Genomic DNA, 24,765 nt, shown 5'->3' with positions numbered 1-24,765 from the left:
TTTCAGAGGAACACGACTGCAAAACCGTTTTCCTGAAGCCGTCCGTGTACCCGTTCTCTTCACTCGATACACCCCCCACCACCAACACCACCTCCTCTTCTGTCCCACCAAACCTGCCCGATCTAAACTCCCTCCACTATGGTAACGCCAGCAGCTGTCCCGAACGTTCCAGTCCAAACAACAACAACAACAGTCCAAACCCTCACACCCGCAGCCCCGAAGGACTTCCCCTCACCGCCGTGGACCTGCTATCATCTGTCGACCGACGTCCCAGTAAAAACTCAGCCCCTCCTTGTCCCGATCGCGCTTTAAAACCGGTCTGCGATTTGGTGAATGACACGAGTTCGGCCATCTTGGTGAGGTCAAATAGCCGCGACGCTTTCAATGAGTTGGACGTGGTAGAACAGAAAATGGCAGACGAAAATTACGAGGGATTGCTTGTGGATTTTGAAAGCCCGGTCGTAACCGCATACGGAGAAATTGAGGAACAAGCTTGCGTGGGGATAAACGACCGCCCGAATTCGGATTCCCATGTGAAAAAAAGCGCCAGTGGTGAATACTCTGCCTCGCTCAGTTTGCTAGATGTCATTCTACCTGCGGAAGTGGAGAAAAGCTGTGAAAAAAAAATGAACGCAAACGATGATGATGAGTCACCGTTGTTGCCAAGGACGACGGAGGAGTCAGCTGACGTGCAGGAGAGGGGCTGTGAGGAAGAGGGAAGGGAGGAAGTGGTGACATTGGCTGTAGTGGCGTGTACAAACCAAGTCATGGAGAATTCCTTAGACCACAGGGAGCAGGAGGAGAATGGGTCTTCTGCTGTGGATAGTGTTGAAGAAATCGCAGCAGCAGCAGCTTCGGTGAATGAAGAAATGGAGTCAGAAGAAGACCTGGATAAAGGTGAGGGAGTGTTTTTGCAAGTTCTGTGCTCTGAGAAGCGAGATGTTTATTTTTCTCTTGCTACTAAAAATATATTTAAAAAATCATTTAAATCATCAGAAGAAAGGTTGGATAAAGGTGAGGAAAATGCTCTGAGACTTGTGCACACTTGAAAGCGCTATAGTACTAATAATAAACTTGTTCTATTCTAGTAGGGCTGTGCTTAAAAATCGCTAATAATTTGTTGTGTTCTTAACCTCTTTGTTGCAATGTAATGTTAAAGGTGGAGTCAGCGATTCTGGAGAACGCTTGTTGTCAAAATCAGTGAATGTCTCCTCAAGATCTGCTCCCTGTACCTTAGTCCGCTGGAAATAAAAATCTAGTGTTAATACAAAGCCTAGGCTCTGTAAATTGGTATGTAAACAAAGGGGCTTGAAGCAACCTAACATAGCCAACGGCATGCCCTTTTACAGAGTCTAGGCTGTATATTAACAATGGAATTTCTTTTCAGCGCACACACACAGTACAGACAGGTAACCCGATCATGAGGAGATATTCACTGATTTTGACAACAAGCGTTCTCCAGAATCACTGACTCCACCTTTGAAATATTGTTGTTTTAAACCATTCTAATACATGTTTTTTCTATTCTATCCTATCCTGTAGGTGTAAATTCAGACGCGTCGGAGAGAAAACCATCTGGCCTGTCCTGCCTTCCCCTCGCCGTGTCCATGTGTGGAGCTCTGGTCAAGTCAAAAACCTCGGTAGAACCTTCTGCCCAATCCGACGAGCCCGAAGCCGACTCGAACAACAAAATGTCCTCCTTGGAATCCAGTGAAAACTCATCTGTGTGTGTGTCCAATCAGATCGCAGACGGCAGAGAGTCACCAGAGGGCCAGCATATCTCAATGGAACCTGCTATTGCTAATATACCTTCTATAGACGTCCCACCAGAGCCTAGCCCGATAGATCCACGTGAATTCGGCTTCGAATATCTCCCCGAAAGCGACCAGGCCGAGCTGCTAGTCACGGACGAGGAGTTGGATGCGTTTTTGCAAGCGCACACAGAGGCGGAGCAAGCTAGCGGTAGCATTAGCAACAGAGTTAATAGAAGTGGGGTATCGTATTGCTGCGGTTCACAACCCGAAAACGGTCTCTCAGGGTCAAATTCAAACGGCGATCTCGAAGGCAGGCTTGTTGAAGAGGAGCTATGGAGCGGGAGTCGAGTGGCTACATCACGTCGCGAAGATTTGGATGTTTCGGCTTGTCCCGAAAGCGAAAGGACAATGTGTGTGTCTGTAGATCACGGGAGGAGTCATCTACAACAAATGCAAGAGGCGGAATCTTGCCAAGAAGAGAGGAGGCCTGGTGGGTTAAGCCTTTCTTTGACTAGCAATAGCGCTAACGTTATTAGCCACGATTTGCAGCCACCACCACCGCCTTCCTACGGAGGTGCTAGACCCAAACAGCTACACTGCCAAACCCCCAAATCACCAGTAGAAGAAGAAGAAAATCAAGCTGACATTGAAACACCCGGTGAATCTACGAAAGATTTAAACGCAGAAGAAGACGAGGATGAAGAAGACAGTTCACCCACCAGCCCTAGTTTAACAGAAGGGCAGTGCAACATCCAGGATTTGAGCCCCATGTACCCGAGTCAAGAGTCCCATCAGATGGACTACAGTGTGGGGTACGATGAGCTGTCCGAGCCCCCTCCGTACCCGGGAGAGTGTCCCACAGAAGGGGCCCGGTCGGCGGGGTGGAAGAGGGAGGGAGGAGGGGGGGAGGATTTGGGCAGCAGACAGCCGTCGTGGGTCCCGGACGCAGAGGCTCCGAACTGCATGAACTGCTACCAGAGGTTCACCTTCACCAAGAGACGGCATCACTGTCGGGCCTGTGGCAAGGTAGGCCTGTTTTTTAAAAACATTTTAAAGATAATTTTTTGGCATTTTCAAGCTTTATTTGATAGTACAGAGTTGAAATGGGGAGACAGAGAGAGAGGGGGGATGACCTGCAGTAAAGGTCCACGGGTCGGATTTGAACCCGCGACCACTGCAACGAAGGCCGGAGCCAATATGGTACACGCTCTATCCACTACGCCACTCTGAGGCGTGTTTAAAAGGATTGTTTTGGTCCCGGCAGTTGAACAAAATATCCAAATATTACACTGGATTAAAGTCATTAGAGTCAGCGATTCTGGAGAACGCTTGTTGTCAAAATCAGTGAATATCTCCTCACGAAAAAATCCAGTGTTTATAACTACGATGGCCCCCTTCCCTTTGTTTACAAACCAGTTTACAGAGCCTAGCCTTTGTATAAACACCAGATTATTTTCTAAACTAAAGGTAAAGTGACTCCAAATATTACACTAGATTAAAGGTGGAATAAATCAATCTGGAGAACGCTTGTTGTCAACATAAATTTCACAAAATCAGTGAATATCTCCTCACGATACGCTACCTGTCTGTACTGTGTGCGCGCTGAACAAAAAAAATCCAGTGTTGATACACAGCCTAGGCTCTGTAAACTGGCATGTTAACAGAGGGGCCCACTTTAGCTAGCAACGTGAAAGTTAACGTGTGTATAAAAAACAGATTTTTTGTTTTCAGTGCACACGCAGTACAGACAGGTAGCAGATTGTGAGGAGATATTCACTGATTTTGACAACAAGCATTCTCCAGACTCCACCTTTCAGATAAATGTAAAGTGTTTGTTTTAGAGACATTTTAGGAATATTTAGCTGATTTTCTGTGATAAAATTCTGAAGTATTTTGTCCAGGGGATAACCATGACATGATATATCCACGTCTTCCCTGTTCCTACCCGTGCCGTGATGTTAAATACAAGAGATTACGTCCCAGGTCTGAATATATAGTTCAGTGAAAAAAATATCCAGTGTTAATACATAGCCTAGTCTCTGTGAATGGGCATGTTGCTAGCTGCTACGGTGTGTTCCCCCTGTGTTTTGTTTTTTTTAACCTTTATTTCTACAGGTAAATCCCATTGAGACCGAAGACTCTTTTGCAAGGGAGACCTGTTTTCCTTTCCCACTTTACCATTCACACACACATTCATACTCCGATAGCAGGCTAACTATCAACATTCACATGAGGCAAGTTGGGTGAAGTGTCTTGCCCAAGGACACAACAACTATGACATAGGTGGCAGGGCGGGGATCGAACCTCCAACCCTTTGATCATCGGCCAACCCGCTCTACCACCTGAGCCACAGTCGCCCCACATACTAGTTTACAGAGCCTAGGCTGTGTATTAATACCAGATTGTTTTCAGATAGCGGATCGTAAGGAGATATTCACCGATTTTGACAAAAAATAACTTTCTCCAGAATCACTGACTCCACCTTTAACTAAATGTTAAAGACCTACTTCACCAGTTGGAACATGAAGGTGTATTGAACTCGGAGATCCTATTTAGTATAAATGTGCAAAAAAAAATGAAATCGGATCATCCTAGCCTGAGAAAAGGCAGAAAGAGTGTTTTATGGTCTCACTGTCTAACCCTACAGTTTCCTTCTTGTGACATCACAGTAAGGGTTAGGATTAACAGGACAGCTGGGCCAAGGGAAGACTAAGGGAAGACTGAGGGAAGAAAAACCTAATTCATTATATTATAATAGTTATTTTATAATGATAGAACGCTGGTTCCGTATGGGTGAAGTATTCCTTTAAGTAAGGTGTATATTTTACTGCCATTTTAAGAGTTTTTGGATGATTGTCGGGGCATAAGCTTCATGACATGAGATTCAACCCCTTTGCTACCGTGCCGTGATGTTAAATACAAGGGATTACGTCCCGGGTCCAAATATAGTTCAGTGAGTGAGTCAGCAAAATGTGTATAGATCCCCACTGAGCCTTTTGTCCTAAACATGGAGATAAGTCCTCTGAAAGCCAAACGATTAAAACAGCTACGGAACAAACTGTTACTGCTCTGTTTATATTGTTCCCAGAGCTGATACTAAATACTCAACAGACTAGGGAAGACAGTGTGGTTATACTGTGAACTATAGTGTATTTCTTTCTTATATTTATGATATTTTTTATTGTTGTTTAAATATACTTTAAAGGTGCAGTGTGTAATATGACATCAACAAGAAAGTTCTACAAAGTTCTAGAATGCAACACTCCCTGGGTAACCCCAACCCTTTCGAATAATAACAGAAGCTACAGTGGCCTTCAAGGACAAGAACAATTTTAAATTTTAAACAATGCACCTGATGACATTCCAGCTATGACACTTTCAAGATGGCAGCACTAGACCTTGGTCCAAAATATGCAGAAATATGGACATATCTGAGACCCTTTCTAAGGGAAAAAAAAACAATTCAAAACATTTTTTTCAGCTGTTATGCACTAAATTAAATGTACTTATGGATATTATAATTACTTTCTACAAAATCTGCTAGGAAATAAAACCCAAAATTCTACACACTGCAGGTTTAATGTTGTGATTATTTTTCCCTGTTTTTTAGACAATACTGTATATGTACAATGTCACACAAGTTGTAGCTTTTTACAATTTGGTTACCGGTACAATTATTTTTCGTCAAAGTATTGACAATATTAAAAAATTACTGGAGCAAATTAAAAAATTTAAAATGTTATCGGGGTATTTTTGCTTTCATTAGACGGTTTGGAGAGACAGAGATGAAATGTGTCAGAGAGGGGAATGACATGCAGAGAACGACCCGGGCTGGATTCTAACCATGAGCAACCCAGTAGCATTTATGTGAATTTATTGTGTATTAATGTTATGTTCTTCTCTCCTCTTTGGCAGGTGTACTGTGCTGTTTGCTGCAACCGGAAGTGTAAGCTGAAATACCTGGAAAAAGAGGCTCGCGTGTGTGTCATCTGCTTTGACACAATACACAGAGGTAAGGCCTTGCTTATTGGCTTGTTTTGGTCTTATCCTGACCTAATCCCATTCACTCCCGTAGGTTTTATACAGACATGTGAGCAGTTAGTTAGTTAGTTCGCTAGTGTGCCAAAATATATGTATTTCAGCATCCTTTAAAGGTGCAGTGTGTAATATGACATCATCAAGAAAGTTCTACAAAGTTCTAGAATGCAACGCTCCCTGGGTAACCCCACCCCTTTTGAATAATAACAGAAGCTACAGCGGCCTTCAAGGACAAGAACAATTCTAAATTTTAAACAATGCACCCGATGACATTCCAACTATGACACTTTCAAGATGGCGGCACTAGGCCTTGGTCCAAAATATGCAGAAATATGGACATATATGAGACCCTTTCTATGGGAAAAGAAAATTATTCAAAACTTTTTTTTCAGCTATTATGCACTAAATTAAATGTACTTATGGATATTATAATTACTTTCTACAAAATCTGCTAGGAAATAAAACCCAAAATTCTACACACTGCAGGTTTAAAGGTGCACTATGTAACTGTGGGTGTGTCAGAGATGGGACATTTTTTTCTAAGGTATATTCTCATAACTGAATAAAAAAACTTTCCTCACAGGAAAATTTGATCCCTGGAACACTGTTTGAAGTTAGAAAGCTTCCTGAAAAATTACTGTTTCACTGTTGTTGTTGTTTACAGCAGCAGGGCCCACAGTTTGGTTTACAAACATATTCTAGTTTTACGTTTGGTTCCAGGTTCCTCAATATAATTTAGTTTTGATTTATGATGATAGAATTTATCAATACTAAGAATTACATCTAGTGAAAATATGTTTAGTAAGCTACTCTGTGAATGTAAACAAACCCCCCTCCTCTGAAACTGCATAGTGCACCTTTAATGGGACATAGAGCTCTGGAAAAAATTAAGAGACCACTCCAAATGTTCAGTGTCTCTTGTTTTACTATTTATAGGCATATGTTTGAGTAGAATGAACATTTTGGTTTTATTATATAAACTACTGACAACATTTCTACCAAATTCCAATACTTTTTTTTGTCATTAAGAGCATATTCATTACGTAATGTAGAGATGAAGATTTAAAAAAAAAATCCAGACTGGTCTCTTAATTTTTTCCAGAGCTGTACTTCACCACTGCAGTGTGTTAGCAGAAAATGCTTAGTCATTCAGGAGTTGTTTGAAGGCTGAGACACAATAGAAATGATTTATAGATCCTCTCCCGCGCTCTGAACAGTTGTTAATTTATAACAAACTCCTTGAATGAGATAACGCTGCTGTGTTGTGTGTGTGTGTGAAGTCCCCTGCTCTCCATATTCAGTCATGTTGAAAACGTATTATTACATTACATTGCATTACATGTCATTTATCAGACGCTCTTATCCAAAGCGACTTAGAACTGGAGCACACATTCATACACCGATAGCAGCAGCAGCAGCTACCACGCAGGGTGCAAGCTAACTATCAGGAGACATTTTTAGGGTTCAGTGTCTTGCTCAGGGACACTTGGACATGTGGCGGGGAGACGGGGGATCGAACCACCGACCCTATAGTTGCGGGTCCACCACCCTATCCACTTCGCCACAGCCGCCCAAGTATTGCATTTTATTTTGAAGGAGTTGTATGTTACTGTTTGTAGATGTCCTGTCAGTGGATTGATATGACAGGTAGTGATCCATCAAAACAATGTCAGTAGGTTGGGGTCCATAGCAACGGTGAATTATCTTTAACAGCAAAGGGCATTATCGATATATAACGGACCGTAGATTTCTGGGATTGACCAATCAGAACACAGCATTTATGAGTGCCCTGTAATAAGAGATTATAAAAGCAAAAAGCGGATATAGGCAAATTGTTAAAAAATGGGAAAAAAAAAATATATATCATGGACAATTTAAACAAGTAAATTAAAAGTTGCAGGTTCGAAGGCAAACTGAATAGTCTTCAGATAGGATTTTAAAGATTGACCAATCAGATCACAGAATTTATGAGTGCCCTGTAAGAGATAATAAAAACAAAAAGCCAAAAAAAATAGGCAGACAAATTGATAAATTAATTATAAAAAGATGAAAAATAAAAAGTTCCAGGTTGGAAGGCAAACTGGAAAGGCTTCTGTCTTGATTTTAAAGAGCTGAGAGCTGCAGCAGACCTCAAGTTTTTTTCTGGGAGTTTGTTCCAGATATGTGGAGCATGAAAACTAAAAGCTGCTTCTGCTTGTGCAACTTTTAATATTTGTCAGCTGTCAACACAAACCAAAATTTGTTCAATTTATTTTTTCTGCCTCTTTTGGAGTCGGTTTGAGTATTTTCATCCTCTCCATAGACCAAACTTAAAGCTATAGTGCGTGAGTTATGTTGCCCCGATGAGGAATTCTGAGTAATTACAACAACACTGTCGGTGCATCTACATGAGGTAAAGCCTTCAGTGTTGGCATATGGATTTTATACCTTCTGCTGTACGTCCAGGTTTTGTTTCTTAGCCGTAGAATCAACAACTGAAACATTTCTTGGGCTCTTCTTGGGATTTTGTGTGTGTGTGTGTGTGTGTGTGTGTGTGTGTGTGTGTGTGTGTGTGTGTGTGTGTGTGTGTGTGTGTGTGTGTGTGTGTGTGTGTGTGTGTGTGTGTGTGTGTGTGTGTGTGTGTGTGTGTGTGTGTGTGTGTGTGTGTGTGTGTGTGTGTGTGTGTGTGTGTGTGTGTGTGTGTGTGTGTGTGTGTGTTGCTTTGATGTTAAAAGGCGTCTTTCATAGAGGAACCTTTTTATGGTTAAAGACTGCAGCACGGAGAAGATGGATGGATAGGGCAGGAGAGAGGGAGGAGAGTTATAGCAGGACACTGGCATTTGTCCTTGATTGTGTGTGTGTGTGTGTGTGTGTGTGTGTGTGTGTGTGTGTGTGTGTGTGTGTGTGTGTGTGTGTGTGTGTGTGTGTGTGTGTGTGTGTGTGTGTCTCTCCCTCTGTGTGTGTGTGTGTGTATACTTGGACTGGCATCTTTATGAGGACCATTTTTAATTTATAACCATCGGAGTGAGGACATTTTCTTCACAGGGCTGTTTGAGGGTTAACACTAGGTTTTAAGGTTCAGGTATGAATTAGGTTTATGTTAGGGTTAGTGTAAGGGTCGGGGTTAGGCATTTAGTTGTGATGGTTGCGGTTAGGGTAAGGGGCTAGAGGAATGCATTATGTCAATTAGTGTCCTCACAAGGATAGAATTACAGAGGATCCTGTGTGTGTGTGTGTGTGTGTGTGTGTGTGTGTGTGTGTGTGTGTGTGTGTGTGTGTGTGTGTTTGCGAGCGCGACAGGATCCGCCTTAACGCAGTACACATGTGATGCTTACTCACACACACTATGTCTCATTCAGGAAGACAGAGGAAGAGGTGATCCAATTTTTCGTAGCCGATGGATACAATCTTTCCTTCGTTTGCTTTCCATCTCTATCGGTAACGGTGACTGGGCTGCGTGTGTGTGTGTGTGTGTGACTCACTGCACAGCACCTCTCTCTCTCTCACACACACACACACACACACACACACACACACACACACACACACACACACACACAGCACACGCTCTGCTCAAGCCAAAAGCTAACGGGCTATAACGGCTAACAACATATGGAGAGACTCGGGGAAAACAAGCTTGTAAAAGGCAGCGATGGGAGAGTCCACAGTCAGACTCAGGAATAGATTCGCAATGATGTCGACCGTTTGATTTTTAGCGCAAACGATGATGCGGTAAGATCCCTCCAAAAAATTATTATACATTTTTTTTTAAACATGTTTTTTTTTAAGTTATGTTGAAGACAGGACAGATTAAATATACATGATAGAAAATGCCATAGAAAATGTGTGTTAGATGCTTCTGAATTCTTAAGACTGTTGTTAATATGTTGCTATTAACTGCTGCTGTTTTTCATTGTAGCTTTTATAATCTAGATTTTTTAAAAGAAGATATTTTATTAAGATATGATGACATAGAACTTTTTTTTATGCCGAGGGAAATTATTGCATATTTATATATTTTTTTTTCTTGGCTTTCAGTCTGTGGAAAAACAAAAGGAAGAATTTCACTGTATGACTGAGAACATGTTTCTTATTGTGGCATATGACAATACACACTTTGAATCTTGAATCTTAAACATTGTTGTTGGGCAAATTTCTAAGTGCTATAGTTAAAATGGGGTCAGTTAAAAGTAGTTTGCTGTAAGCCTTGGATGACTTCAGTTATGCCTTGTCATGCTTTCCTCGCAAGAACAAGGAGAAAGTTATGCAAGTATGGAAGACTTTTTATTTTGTGTGTGTGTGTGTGTGTGTGTGTGTGTGTGTGTGTGTGTGTGTGTGTGTGTGTGTGTGTGTGTGTGTGTGTGTGTGTGTGTGTGTGTGTGTGTGTGTGTGTGTGTGTGTGTGTGTGTGTGTGTGTGTGTGTGTGTGTGTGTGTGTGTGTGTGTGTGTACTTGGACAGGCGTCTTTGTGAGGACCAATTTTAATTTTTAACCATCGGAGTGAGGGCTTTTTATTTTTTCTTAAAGCTGCAGTGTGTAGAATTTATCTGTGTTTCTCAGAACAGACTTGGTAGAAATAGGAATGTGATATTCATAAGTATGTTTTAATAAGAATATAATCACTTGAAAATATACAAGTTTTTCTTTTAAATTACCTTTTAGAATGAGCCTTTTATATCTACATAGGAGCGGGGCACTGAGGCCGCCATGTTGCACCGCCATTTCTACAGTAGCACAGAACGGACAAACCATATTATTTTTATACTTATATTATTCAGAATTCAAGTTGTAGACTTTATCTGTACTTTATTTTCAAAATGTTAATTTACTAAGGAAAGGTAAGGAAACAACATTTTGTTTGTTTTTCTTGTTTGTAATTACTTTCTCATATATTGTTAGGCCCAAAATTTGTTAAAAATTTTTAAAATCCATAAAAACTTGGTCACAAAAGTACTATCGAAGTGATAACTAGATACATCTTCACCTCATCACTTGATATTGTGGGAAAGACTTGAGGCAGTGGTGGATGATGCCTTCTTTAGTAACTATAGCTTCTTGTCCTTGAAGGCCACCGTAGCTTCTGTAAATTCCTCCAAAGGTCAGCAAAGGGAGTGTTGACATCTACAATCTCACCACTAGATGCCTCCAAAACAACACCAATATTACACACTGTACCTTTAAGAAGAGACTCTGTTTTCCTGAGCTTATGTAAGGGCACACTGTCGTCATCGTCACTACGCAACAGATCAATAAAGATCTATGATGCTTAATCAATATAATGCAGAGGGGCCGCCACGTCAGCTGTGTGTGTGTGTGTGTGTGTGTGTGTGTGTGTGTGTGTGTGTGTGTGTGTGTGTGTGTGTGTGTGTGTGTGTGTGTGTGTGTGTGTGTGTGTGTGTGTGTGTGTGTGTGTGTGTGTGTGTGTGTGTGTGTGTGTGTGTGTGTGTGTGTGTGTGTGTGTGTGTGTGTGTGTGTGTGTGTGTGTCAGCTTTTCCTGGAAGTGACAACTCATGTGTGCAATACCCTTCATTCATTTGTAATATATAACGCGCTGTGTAGGGCCAAGCTGTCACTCAAATCTTAAAAATGTCATTGATGATAAATCCTAGAATGAAAATGAACCGCACAGAACAAGCTCTCCTCAAGTCCCCTTATATTGAAATCTACAGAGGTGTGTGTGTGTGTCTCTGTGTGTGTGTGTTTCGGATTCTGTGTGTGTGTGTGTGTTTTCGGATTCTGTCTGTCTGTGTGTGTGTGTGTGTGTGTGTGTGTGTGTGTGTGTGTGTGTGTGTCTCTGTGTGTGTGCTTTCAGATTCTGTGTGTGTGTGTGTGTGAGATAATTTATTGCGGATGGGTCACTCTTCGAGAAATAAGGACCTTCAAGGTGAACAGGAGCCTGAGACGCATACATATCATACAGCATAAATTATCACACTTAATAAAAGGCTACTAACTTAATTAATTAATTAAGTTAAGTTAATGTTGTTTTAAGTTTGGTTTTATTGATTGACAAATGCATTAATAGCTTATGGGAACTTCCTCATAGCAACTGTAACTATGTAACTCTGTGGTCAGACTTACTCACGTCGTCTTGACGCATGACTCCAACGTTCCCTGATCCTTACAGTGTGTGTGTGTGTGTGTGTGTGTGTGTGTGTGTGTGTGTGTGTGTGTGTGTGTGTGTGTGTGTGTGTGTGTGTGTGTGTGTGTGCGTGTGTGTGTGTGTGTATATATTAAATATACACACACATATTAGTCACAAAGTCCGTAGGCCTACTGTGTTTGTATTGAGAAAAATTCCAGTGTACTGTTAATACACAGCCTAGGCTCTGTAAACAGTGCTGTAAACAAAGTGTATGAAAACAAAGGGGCCCACAGTAGCTAGCAACCTGCCTGTTTACAGAGCCTAGGCTGTGTATATATTAACACAGACAGGTAGCAGATCTTGAGGAGATATTCGCTGATTTTGACAAGAAGTGATTTTGACAACAAGCGTTCTCCAGAATCACTGACTCCACCTTTTAAATAATGTGAATTAACATGGGTTCTTATTCTTAGACATTACGTTACATCAAAATCCATCGTCTCTTCAACCTTGTGCTATTATTAAACCTCCAGTGTGCCTCCTTTGTCCTCGTAGCGGCAGCCCTTGTATTAACGGAAGCAAACGGACAAGGTTTAGTCAAATAGACACCTAAAAGTACATTAAAAGACTCAATTTCTTGTTACAATTATTTTTAAAAAAAATGCCATTGTGGTGGGATAATTTTAACCTCTCTTAATAAAAGTTAACTAGTTTTCTGAATTTTTCAAGAATGTGAACTATTTTCTTGATACTAAAGCAAGCATTTCTTTAAAACAAATAATTTTCTCCGAAGAAAAAAAAATAAATCTATTATTTGAATGGGTTAGAATCAAGAAACTGGTAGGTAAACTAAGAGGGCCTATCGTTAGCTAGCAACATGCCCGTTTACAGAGCCTAGGCAGTGTCTTGTGTTTGACATTACGTCACATTAAAATCCATCCTCTCTTCAACCTTGTGCTATATTTAAACCTCCTGTGTGCCTCCTTTGTCCTTGTAGCAGCAGCCTTGGAGAGGTGATGAGCACATATAATGATGTTATCTATCTATGTGGGCCCCATCGTTTATAAACCCTTTGTTCACATACCAGTTTACAGAGCCTAGGCTGGGTATGAACACTAGACTTTTTTCGTAATTGTGAATAGTGGATAATTATTATTATTTTTTTTTTATATATATTTTTTGGGGCATTTTTATGCTTTATTTGACAGTTTGAAGAGTCAGAGTTGAAAATGGGGCAGAGAGGGAATCGAACCCGGGTCTGCTGCTGGGCCCGGCCCGGGGGGGTGGGGGGGGGTGCGCCGCCCTACCAACTGAGCTAAGGGCGCCCCCAATAGTGGATCATTTGTGACGAGATATTCAATAGTTTTGAGAACAAAAATACATCTTTAATTTATGACGGCTGTTGTTGAGATTATTTAGTCCATGCATAAAGTTATATGAACTTGCATTGATACTGATGTAAATTACTTCCGATCCCCCGTCTCCCCGCCACATGTCCAAGTGTCCCTGAGCAAGACACTGAACCCTAAATGTCTCCCGATAGTTCGCCTGCTATCTGTGTATGAATGTGTGTGTGAATGGGAACAGGTCTCCCCTTGAAAAAGAGTGTCCGGTCTCAATGGGATTTACCTGTATAAATAAAGGTTAAAAAAAAAAAGTTAAGAAAAATCCTCTTCAACCTTGTGCTATATTTAAACCTGTCTGTTGCCCCCTCTCTCTCTCTCTCTCTCTCTCTCTCTCTCTCTCTCTCTCTCTCTCTCCCTTTCTCTCTCTTTCTCTCTCTCCCTCCCTCTCTCTCTCTCTCTCCCCCCTCTCTCTCTGTCTCTCTATCTCTCTCTCTCTCTTTCCCCTCTCCCTCTCTCTCTCACTCACTCACTCACTCTCTCCCTCCCCCCTCTCTCTCCTTATCCCTCTCTCTCTCACACACTCACGCACACACACACTGACCCCCCCCTCTCTCTCTGTCTGTCTGTCTCCCTCTCTCTCCCCCCATCTCTCCTTCTCCCTCTCTCTCTCACTCACTCACTCACAAACTCACACACACACACACACTCTCTCTGACCCCCCCCCCTCTCCCTCTCTCTGTGCCCTTGTAGCGGCGGCCCTGGAGCGGATGATGAGTCCAGCGGGTCCCAGTCCAAACCCAAACGTCCCGTCTGAATACTGCAGCACCATCCCGCCTCTGCAGCAGGCCAGAGCCGCCGGCACACTCAACTCCCCTCCTCCCACCGTCATGGTGCCTGTGTCCGTCCTCAAGCATCCCAACAACGACAGTAAGGAACACTAGAATACTATTCATAGACCACTATAGACCCCTATAAATGACCATTCATAGCTTTTAGTTAAAGGTGCACTGTGCAGTTTCAGGGCATTTGTTTATATTCACAGAGCCTGCAGTTAGTTTACAACACATTTTTTCTTCATGTAATATACTTAGAATTAAAAAAAATGTAAAAGTTGTTTATTCAGTTATGAGAATAAACCTTAGAAAATGTTCACTTCTCTGATACACCCAAAGTTAGATAAATTGTTTAATTCTTTGTTTTTCTGTGTGTATTGTCAGGTTGTCCTCGTGAGCAGAAGCGCGTGTGGTTTGCTGACGGCATCTTGCCCAACGGAGAAGTGGCCGACACCAGCAAGCTGTGTGTGACGAGCCGTCGCAGCTCACAGGAGTTCAGTGGAGTCTCACCAGAACAGACGACAGTAAGACAATGTTACATTCACAGCACTGATACAGGGAAAACATTCCTATATTTATTTTTATTTTATTTTATTTTATTTTATTTTATTTTATTTTATTTTATTTTATTTTATTTTATTTTATTTTATTTTATTTTATTTTATTTTATTTTATTTTATTTTATTTTATTTTTAATTTCAATTTAATTGTATTATTATTATTATTATTATTATTATTATTATTATTATTATTATTATTATTATTATTATTATTATTATTATTATTATTATATGTTTATTTTTATTCATTTACTGGTTGCATTGCTTGCTCTATCTTTTATGTTAAAACTTTGAAGCTGTCATTAAGATTTATATAAGTACACAAAAAAAGTATCTAAAAATCAAGTTATAAAAGGAATTTTTCCCCAGACCAGACGACAGTAAGACAATATTACATGTACAGCACAGATACTGAGAAAGATTCCCAGTTTTTATCACTTTAGAAAGAAATCCCAAACACAATTTTATGTGTATTTAATTAATTTTCTTTAATGCATTGACAATATCACATCCACACTCGCAGCTACTGCGAAAGATTCCTATTTTTTATGACTTAAGAAAAAAATCCTTTACACCCCCCTTTATTTATTTTTATTAATTTATTTTATTTTATGAATATTCTTCTTATATGTTTATTTTTACTTACTATTTATTTACTGGTTGCATTGCTTGCTCTTTATTTTATGTTTACACTTTGAACCTGTGATTATGATTTATATATTATGTTCACAAAAAGTGAGTTAAATTTGAAATAATTGAAGAAAATCCTCTGTTTCTTAGGCAAGCCACCGCAGGCAAAGAAAACACATATTTTTTTCAAGCAGCATTCTGATTTTAACTCTTGCATTAGCCAACCTCTAGATTTAGTTTTTTAAAGAATAATTTAGATATTGCCAAATTTGCATTTCTGAAAATAAGAAAAAAATGTAATGTAAAAGATCAAGTGACAAAGTTTCATGATGATATCTGACTTAAAAATGTTCCCCTATGTCACCTACAGTGTGTCACTTTAAATAAAATAATAGATATTTATGATACTAAAGTCACTGTCTTCTCTAGTTAATAAACAAATAAATAAATAAAAACTTCTCCCCTTCCAGCCGGGCCCAGCAGCCTCAGAGGAGTGTCTCCCTGAAGGCTGTCCCACCTCAGCAGCAGCAGCAGCAGCAGCAGTGGAGGTGGAGGTGGTCCGGGCCCCAGTCTCCGGCCCGTGGGACTATTCCCTGCTCTCTGCTCTCAGCTCCTCGGTCTCCAGAGTCCCCAGTCTGCTGCCCGACACCCAGGAGGAGCTGCCCCCTCTGCTCATCACCACGGGGGAGGACGACACAGGAGGTAGGGGGGCGGGTTACAGGGGGTTTACATGGGTTTTTTTGGCTAATTTTGGCATTTTTAAGTTAATTACTGAACACGCAGGAGGTAAAGGGTGGGGGTTCAGGGGGTTTACAGGGGTTTAGAGCTTTTTTTTAGACATACACCATGCAGTTTTACATGTTGGTTGGTGTTATGTGTGAATATGTGCTCAATGAGTATCTTTTTACCAAAAAACTATTTAACTATCTTACTAGGTTGGACCTGTAACATTTCTTTGTTTTTATTCAATGTTGTCAGAATAACTGGGTTTACATATTCACTCCTATTGTTTCTGGTGGTAACTATAACTTTGCTCTGCTGTGTTTTTCTTCTTCTTTCTAGATATCTTGGTAGAGGAGAGTCCTGCCCCGTGTCAGATCCTGCACCTTCTAGAGGAGGGAGGACCTCGACCTCTGACCTTTGTCCTCAACGCAAACCTGCTGGTCAACGTCAAGCTGGTCACATGTGAGTAGAATATATGAATATTTTTATTTATTTATTTCTATTTTTATGTTCTCTGTTGTTTTTAAATGATTGTCTGTAACTAACTGTGCTGCTGCCTGTCTTGGCCAGGACTCTTTTGTAAAAGAGATTTTTAATCTCAATAAGACTTTCCTGGTTAAATAAAGGTTAAATAAATAAAAATAAATGAAATATCCTTTAACCATGCAAAGAAAAATAAAAAAATCGGCTAATGTGTTTTTTTTTTTGTTTTTTTAACCTTTATTTATACAGGAGAAGTCTCATTGAGATAAAAAAAAACTCTTTTACAAGACAGTCCTGGCCAAGGCAGACAGCAGCACAGTTCCACAGTTACAGACAATCATTTAAAAACAACAGAGAACATATAAATAGTCACAGTCAGAACATAGTCAAACAAAGCATATACAGACAGAAGCGCTTCAACATCATCACTTTGGTTGACGTTCACCTCTGCTTTTAACTAACGGCTCATAATACATGTCTGTCTGTCTGTCTGTCTGTCTGTCTGTCTGTCTGTCTGTCTGTCTGTCTGTGTGTCTGTCTGTGTGTCTGTCTGTCTGTATCTGTCTCATCCATCAGACTCAAGTCGGCATTGCTGGTGCTTTGCCTCTAACGGGCTGCAGGCTTTGGGGCAGAGAGAGCTGGTGTTTCTCCTGGAAGTTTTACCAGATGAAAAATCTCTCCCTAAAGACCTGTTCACGCTCTATCTCAACATCTACCAGGAAGCCCAGAAAGGTAGATACACACACACACACACACACACACACACACACACACACACACACACACACACACACACGTTACAGGCTGTTTGTTTTCCTTGATGTTTTGACCATTTTTGTACAAAAGATTACAGAATCTTATTCTTTCTTTGTTTTGATTTAACTTTATTTCAACAGTACAAGGGTCATACAGAAAATAATGATATTACACAAAATAGAAAGCATAACGAGATATAGCCTACGATTGACAAATACTTGATGATTTTGAGTTAAATGTTCGCAAAGGAGTGGGAAGTAAACACTTATTTAACCGATTAGTCATTGTTAGTCTGTTGTCAAACTTCTTACATTTTTATTTTTTAATCTTATCCAAACATATCCTTTTAACTACCAGGTATCTTTGTCTTACAACATATTTTTTTTACTGATATGTTAATACATAATTTCTTACATATATGTTTAAAAAAAAATTATTAATTGATGAGAAAATTAGACTGTTTCAGAAATATTCAAAGTTCCTCGCAGCTACTTTATATAATTCAAACTTTAGGGAATAATATGTTTTTATGATTTATTTCTGTCCCAGGGAAGTTCCTGGAGGAGTATGATAACGTGACGTTCACCAGTAGTTTCCTGGGCAGTAAGGACCACGCGGGGATGCTGTTCTTCTGCCCGACCTGCCAGCCTCTAGACGGGCTCACGCTCCCCACACAACCCTTCCTCTGCGGCCTGCTCATCCAGAAACTAGAGGTGCCCTGGGCCAAAGTCTTTCCCCTACGGCTGCTGCTTCGGCTCGGGGCTGAATACAGTGGTGGGTAGCTGCTGTTTAACCTGTGTGTGTCCTGGAATATATGAACGATAAAGTTTTATTTAATCTGGAACAAAAAAAAACAAATAAACATTTTCTTTTTTTTTAAAGTGGAGTAAGTGATATGTTTTTGTCCTGGAATATATTACTGATAAAGTTTTTATATTGTCTAGAGCAAAAATTAAAAAATTGATGATTTAAAAAGCCATTTAAAGTCAGTGATTCAAAATACAAGACCGATAAAGTTTTATATAATCTGTAGAAAAAAAGATTCTGGAGGATGCTTATTGTCTAAGTTACTTTCGCACGATCATCTTATACACAGCCTAGGCTCTGTTAACAGGTATGTAAACAAAGGGGGCCCACCATTTCTTGCAACGTGCCCGTTTACAGAGCTTAGGCTATGTATTAACACAGGATTTTTGGTCAAAACACACACACACAGACACACACACACACACACACACACACACACACACAGGCAACAGATCGTGAGGAGATATTCACTGATTTTGACAAAGTGATTTTGACAACAAGCATTGCTGACTACACCTTTAGTTAAGTTAGACTGAATGAACCTTTTCGGGTTAGTTTAATGTTTTTAAGTGATTGCAAACTAAATATATTTTCTCTCTCTTTCAGTCTATCCCACGCCGTTGATCAGCGTCCGTTTCAGGGATTCTGTGTATCGCGAGACGGGTCACACCATCATGAATCTACTCGCTGTAAGTTATTATTATTATTATTTTTTTTAACCTTTATTTATACAGGTATATCCCATTGAGACCGGAGACTCTTTTGCAAGGGAGACCTGTTTTCCTTTCCCACGTTACCATTCACACACACATTCATACACCGATAGCAGGCTAACTATCAACATTCACACGTTATAAGTTATAACACACAAGCAGATCCAAGGCCTTCGTTCTCAATAGTCTGCTGCTTACAAAGTACTGTCAGACCTAAAATGATTTTCTTTTGTTCTTACCACATTTAAAAAATATTTTAAATGAAGTGTCTGCTGTTATTAATTCCCTATAATTAAAAAAAAAAGTTGTTAGTCTGTTGTGGATAATTTTATCCGTGTCATTTTAAACCAGTGTCGAAACTTTCTTGCATAACTTTTCAGATTCAAAATGGTTAAATATTTAAACGGAAAAGTTCCAGTAATTTCACCACAAAGGCTTTTTCACAGACATCGTTAGGGAGGTTATTAAGACCAGATTCTGGATGTCATGGAAACTCACTTTGAGAACATTTTAAGCATTCGATCAAATTGTATTCTTTTATTACTCATATGTTGACAATTGTGTATGTGATTGTGGGCGACTGTGGCTCAGATGGTAGAGCGGGTTGGCAAATGATCAAAGGGTTGGCAGTTCGATTCCCGCCCTGCCACTTGTGTCATGGTTGTTGTGTCCTTGGGCAAGACACTTCACCCACCTTGCCTCGTGTGAATGTCGATAGTTAGCCTGCTGCTATCGGTGTATGAATGTGTGTGTGTGAATGGTAACGTGGGAAAGGAAAACAGGTCTCCCTTGCAAAAGAGTCTCCGGTCTCAATGGGATTTACCTGTATAAATAAAAGGTTATGTGAGCTACATGTGTGTGGTTATATTTTGAGCACCATTTCAGGCAGTGCACTTGAATTTTGTTGTATGTCTATAATGCACACACAGACAATAAAGGAATGTTTATTTTTGTATGACAGGACTTGAGGAACTACCAGTACAGTCTGTCTGTGGTTCAGGGCATGAGGATCCACATGGAGATGGGACACAGCTACATCGACATTCCTAAAAGCAGCTTCAACGAGGTCAGACTTCCACTTCTGCCCGTGTGCAGTTTCATGGATTTTGAGTGTTCAGTGTCCATGCTTCTACGGTAGTGGGGCACGCACTCTCGTCCTTTTTGGCCATTCCAAGCACCAGTACTGTATCCAAAAGTCTGGCTGCTTTGACTGGGTTTTCAGTTTTCTCCAGAATTACTGACCCCCAAACACCTTCACTCTCAGCACTGCTCTCCCTTTGTTCCTCAGCAACACACCCACCAAGTGTGGAGTAGATCAGGAGAACAGTTGGAGAGAAATTCAAAAGACGCACGCACGCACGCACACACAGACAGACAGACAGACAGACAGACAGACAGACAGACAGACAGACAGACAGACACACACACACACACACACAGACGTCTTCCTTCAAAAGGCCAAATATTTGTTGGTTCCAGCTTCCAAAATGTGAAGAAACAAATTTAAGACACTAGGTCAGTGGCTGGTTATCGATGTGACCCCCCCCCCCAAACCCCCCCAAACAAAATTAAATACTAATAAATCTGTGTGAAATAAAAATGAGTTAATGTGTATTTCAATGTTGATAATAATGTATATGTCTTTCACAGATGCAGAAGGTGGTAAATGCCTCCAACGAGCATGTGATCAGCATCGGAGCTCATTTCAGCTCAGAGGCCGATTCTCACCTCGTCTGTTTCCAGAACCAAGACGCAAACTATCAGACGCAGGCAAACAGCAAGCCGGGCAAGACACGCACAGGTAGGGGCACGAGATACACTGTCTCCTCCTTCTCTGTGTTAACTTAAAGGTGCAGTGCCTAAAAGGAATTGGGGTTTTTTCAGAACACACTTGATAGTGGGCGTCTTGGGGGAAATGCACCTGTTGGAAGACCAAGAAGATGAAGTACTATAGAATAAATAACTAAATACATCTTCACCTCATCACTTGATATTGTGGGAAAGACTTGAGGCAGTGGTGGATGATGCCAGCTTTAGTTACTAGCTTCTTGTCCTTGAAGGCCACCTCAGCTGGCAGAGGGGCTGTGCAATCAAGAACTGTAACCACTAGATGGCACCAAAGTACACGTTATTACACACTACCTTTAACATAACTCCACAAACATGCATATAGATTATATTCATATAGATAATATGTAACCTTGTGTGTGTGTTGTTGCAGTGACCGGCGCCAGCTTTGTGGTCTTTAACGGAGCGCTGAAAGCCTCATCGGGATTCATCGCCAAATCCAGCATCGTTGAAGGTAAAGTAACTGATCTTTCTTAATTTTAATTTATTTCACAATATATTTATTGCAGTTTTTTTATTTGTTTACACACACACACACACACACACACACACACACACCTGCACCCACACACCTGCACCATGACAACAAACAAAAAACAAGCAAATAATAAAATAAAATAAAAAACAGAAATTAGCAAAAAAAAAAATAACTGTCCCATGTTCTCGTTTGCCATCATGCTTAGGTACGGCTCCCAGAGCTTGTCATAGCCCCCCCCTTGGCCCTAGCAACATACGTCAATCTGTCAACTCCAATACAGTTCAGCAGTTCCCAAATCCACATTGTCGATATGCTTTTACTGACAAAAAATGTATTGGAATTTGGTAGAAATGTTGTCAGTATTTTATATTATAAAACCAAAATGTTCATTCTACTCAAACATTATGCCTATGAATATAAAACGAGAGACCCTGAACACTTGGAGTGGTCTCTTTAATTTTTTCCAGAGCTGTTTATAAAAAAAAGTTACGCACAGTAGCTTTAAGTGTGTGTTTTCTTTCTGTGTGTGTGTATTTCAGATGGGTTGATGGTTCAGATCCCTCCTGAGACCATGGAGTCTCTTCGTGTGGCGCTCAGGGAGCAGACGGACTTCCAGATCCCCTGTGGGAGGAACGACGGAGGAGAACTCAGAGAGATCGTGTCTGTGCGATGGATAGACTGGAAATCACCTGTTAATACGGGGTAACTGAACTACTATGCATACTGCAGGCAGACAGACAGACAGACAGACAGACAGACAGACAGACAGACAGACAGACAGACAGACAGACAGACAGACAGACAGACAGACAGACAGGCAGGCAGGCAGGCAGGCAGGCAGGCAGGCAGGCAGGCAGACAGACAGACAGACAGACAGACAGACAGACAGACAGACAGACAGACAGACAGACAGACAGACAGGCTCACTCACTCACTCACACACACACACACACACACAGATAAAGACAGACACACACAGACACACATACACTCACATGCATAAACGCCACACAAACAGACTACACAAACAGAAACCCACACACATATACCCAGACAGACAGACAGACACTCACTCACTCACTCACTCACTCATACAAAGACAGACACACACGAACATTAAATCAAGCCAGTTGCACAAATTAAAACACACTTAGTAAAACAATGAACAAATTATGTCGAGCCATGATTGGAGCCATATTTAGCCATGATTACCTTTCAAAACACGTAATGCCTTATTGTACATACACACATCAGTGAATATATGGTCGTGTGTGTGTCACTTTTAACCCCTCCTGTTCTCTGTACTGTTTTCTCTGCAGTAGAACTAGTGGCGTGGACGCTCGTCCTCTGGATGGAGTCTACAGTGTGCGCATGCTGCAGGACACTGAGTTTGATTTAGACGGAAGAAGCATCAGATGCACAGAGGTGAATTCAGCTTCTATTTTTTATTTTTTTTACCTTTATTTCTACAGGTAAATCCCATTAAGACCGAAGACTCTTTTGCAAGGGAGACCTGTTTTCCTTTCCCACGTTACCATTCACACACACATTCATACATCTTTTAAATCACCGCTTAAAACATATCTGTTCAGAAATATCAGTTTTATTATTTTATTTATTCATTTTATATTCATATATTAAGATTTTTTCTTTTGTGTATCTACTTTATATATATTTTCTTAGTAAACAGGGGTTCATTGTTCTGTTGTCTCTGAGGATATCTGTGCTATTTCTGCATTGTATTGCTTGATTTTAATTTTGATTCGGCTTCAATCTTGTGAAGCACTTTGTAAAAGAAAATTTGAAAAGTGCAATATTGATTTTTACTATTTAATAGCAGGTTTCCAAAAGGCTTTAAGTTACTGATGTGCTTAATATCCTTGTGTTTTGTCCCCCAAATAGACAGACAGACAGACAGACAGACAGACAGACAGTTAACTGATCCCGATGGAAATTCTGAAATATGTGTTTTGTCCCTCCAGGTTTTCTACCAGTTAAAGACCCCGGACGTGAGCCTGTCGTCTGTCCTGTCGTCCTGCTCCGTGTTCCAGAAGGAGCTAGCACTAGCAGCCTGCGGCGCGCTAACCCCGCACCTCGCCGTGCTCTCTACCAGCGGCATCAACTCTCTCTCTCTGAGGATCTCCACACAGGCTGACATGGTGAGAGAGAAATAAGATAATAATAAATGTTAAAAAGGCTCGAGAGTGGAGCATTTTACTCACAGTTTTGACCAGAAATAGATGTATGTGAACTGTAACATATATTTCAAGATTCAAAAACTTTATTGACATTATAACCATACAGTGCAGAGTTTGTGTTTTTTTAAGTTACATGTGCTTTACATAGCAGATTAATAAGTAAAACAACAAGGCCCTCAAAGTAATATCAAGGCCAGATTTTTTGGAAATATAGGTATAGGATGGAGCCCAGGGTTTTGTGCTACGGCCCTGTGTTAAAGTATTAAGAATATCTTCTCCTAACCCTATTAAAGTTGTATTGAGTATATTTCTCTGTGTGTTCTCTCAGGTTGAGTACAGTAAAGTTGTATTGAGTATATTTCTGTCTGTGTGTGTGGGTGTGTGTGTGTGTGTGTGTGTGTGTGTGTGCGTCTCTCTCTGTCTCTGTACAGTAAAGTTGTATTGAGTATATTTCTGTCTGTGTGTGTGTGTGGGTGTGTGTGTGTGTGTGTGTGTGTGTGTGTGTGTGTGTGTGTGTGTGTGTGTGTGTGCGCGTCTCTCTCTGTCTCTCTACAGTAAAGTTGTATTGAGTATATTTCTGTCTGTGTGTATTCTCTCAGGTTGAGTACCAGGCTGGGTCCGGCGGTCGTCTCCTGCCTCAGCGCTACATGAATGAGCTGGACTCTGCTCTGATCCCAGTGATCCACGGGGGCAGCGCCAGTGTGCCCTCCACCCCTATGGACATGGAGTTCACCTTCTACATCACACACACCATATAAAACCATATTAAAAAAAAGACTCAAGACTTTCACACACACACTTCAAAAAGACAATGACTGAAAAGAGGACATTCTCACGCAACTACGGCTACTTTTGCACACGGCCAGTTACCGAGGGAAACTGAGATATTATGGAAAAAAAAACTGGCTATTCCGTGTGTGTGTGTGTGTCGGTGTGTGACTGTGTGTTTCGATACGGGGGGAAAAAATTGTGCTTTTTTTTCGTGCTCCCACCAAAGCTGCTTTAAAAAAAAAAAAAAAAAAACGCAAGAAGACTAACACTATAAAGGAGGACAGTGACTAATAAAAACGAAGACCAAATAAAAGCAAACTATTTTTTTTCCTCTCTGCTCTGCCTTTTTCAAGATTCCAACACCGCTGCTGGAGTCTTTAAGTGAATGTTTCCACCACACACAAGACACTCTAAAGAAATGTATCTCTCTCATTTGGATGTATTTATTATTATATTTTAATATGGGCTTATTGAATGAAACAATGATATTAAAAGCGAATGGACGTTACAAACAGTGTTGCAGTGTTTTATCAGTGCTTTTATATAATATGTGATCAGGTGCTCACTATTTTAGGGGCGACTGTGGCTCAGTTGGTAGAGCGGGTCGGCCGATGATCAAAGGGTTGGAGTTTCGATCCCCGCCCTGCCACCTGTGTCATGGTTGTTGGAGTTCTTGGGCAAGACACTTCACCCACCTTGCCTCGTGTGAATGTCGATAGTTAGCCTGCTATCGGTGTATGAATTTGTGTGTGAATGGTAACGTG

General features: G+C 40.8%; 2 protein-coding genes across 2 annotated transcripts in view; both read left to right on the top strand.

The window, feature by feature from the left end:
- Positions 1 to 24,501, top strand: part of zfyve16 (zinc finger, FYVE domain containing 16) — a 29,375-nt gene extending 4,874 nt beyond the window's left edge. Inside the window, exons 3-19 of the mRNA XM_080046925.1 lie at positions 7 to 897; positions 1,543 to 2,780; positions 5,670 to 5,766; positions 13,952 to 14,128; positions 14,419 to 14,558; positions 15,695 to 15,926; positions 16,287 to 16,409; positions 17,007 to 17,162; positions 17,736 to 17,960; positions 18,600 to 18,682; positions 19,668 to 19,772; positions 20,357 to 20,507; positions 20,928 to 21,008; positions 21,572 to 21,734; positions 22,352 to 22,457; positions 23,015 to 23,191; positions 23,830 to 24,501. Of these exons, the coding sequence (XP_079903051.1) occupies positions 7 to 897; positions 1,543 to 2,780; positions 5,670 to 5,766; positions 13,952 to 14,128; positions 14,419 to 14,558; positions 15,695 to 15,926; positions 16,287 to 16,409; positions 17,007 to 17,162; positions 17,736 to 17,960; positions 18,600 to 18,682; positions 19,668 to 19,772; positions 20,357 to 20,507; positions 20,928 to 21,008; positions 21,572 to 21,734; positions 22,352 to 22,457; positions 23,015 to 23,191; positions 23,830 to 23,988 (4,304 nt within the window). The 3' untranslated portion in view covers positions 23,989 to 24,501. The remainder of the gene's footprint in view (positions 1 to 6; positions 898 to 1,542; positions 2,781 to 5,669; positions 5,767 to 13,951; positions 14,129 to 14,418; positions 14,559 to 15,694; positions 15,927 to 16,286; positions 16,410 to 17,006; positions 17,163 to 17,735; positions 17,961 to 18,599; positions 18,683 to 19,667; positions 19,773 to 20,356; positions 20,508 to 20,927; positions 21,009 to 21,571; positions 21,735 to 22,351; positions 22,458 to 23,014; positions 23,192 to 23,829) is intronic.
- Positions 1 to 24,765, top strand: part of oclna (occludin a) — a 254,069-nt gene that overhangs the window by 135,056 nt on the left and 94,248 nt on the right. The window lies entirely within an intron of this gene.

Source organism: Ammodytes marinus (assembly GCF_949987685.1).
Source record: "Ammodytes marinus genome assembly, chromosome: 18".
Taxonomy (NCBI): Eukaryota; Metazoa; Chordata; class Actinopteri; order Uranoscopiformes; family Ammodytidae; genus Ammodytes; species Ammodytes marinus.
This window is presented reverse-complemented; position numbering and strand designations above follow the sequence as displayed.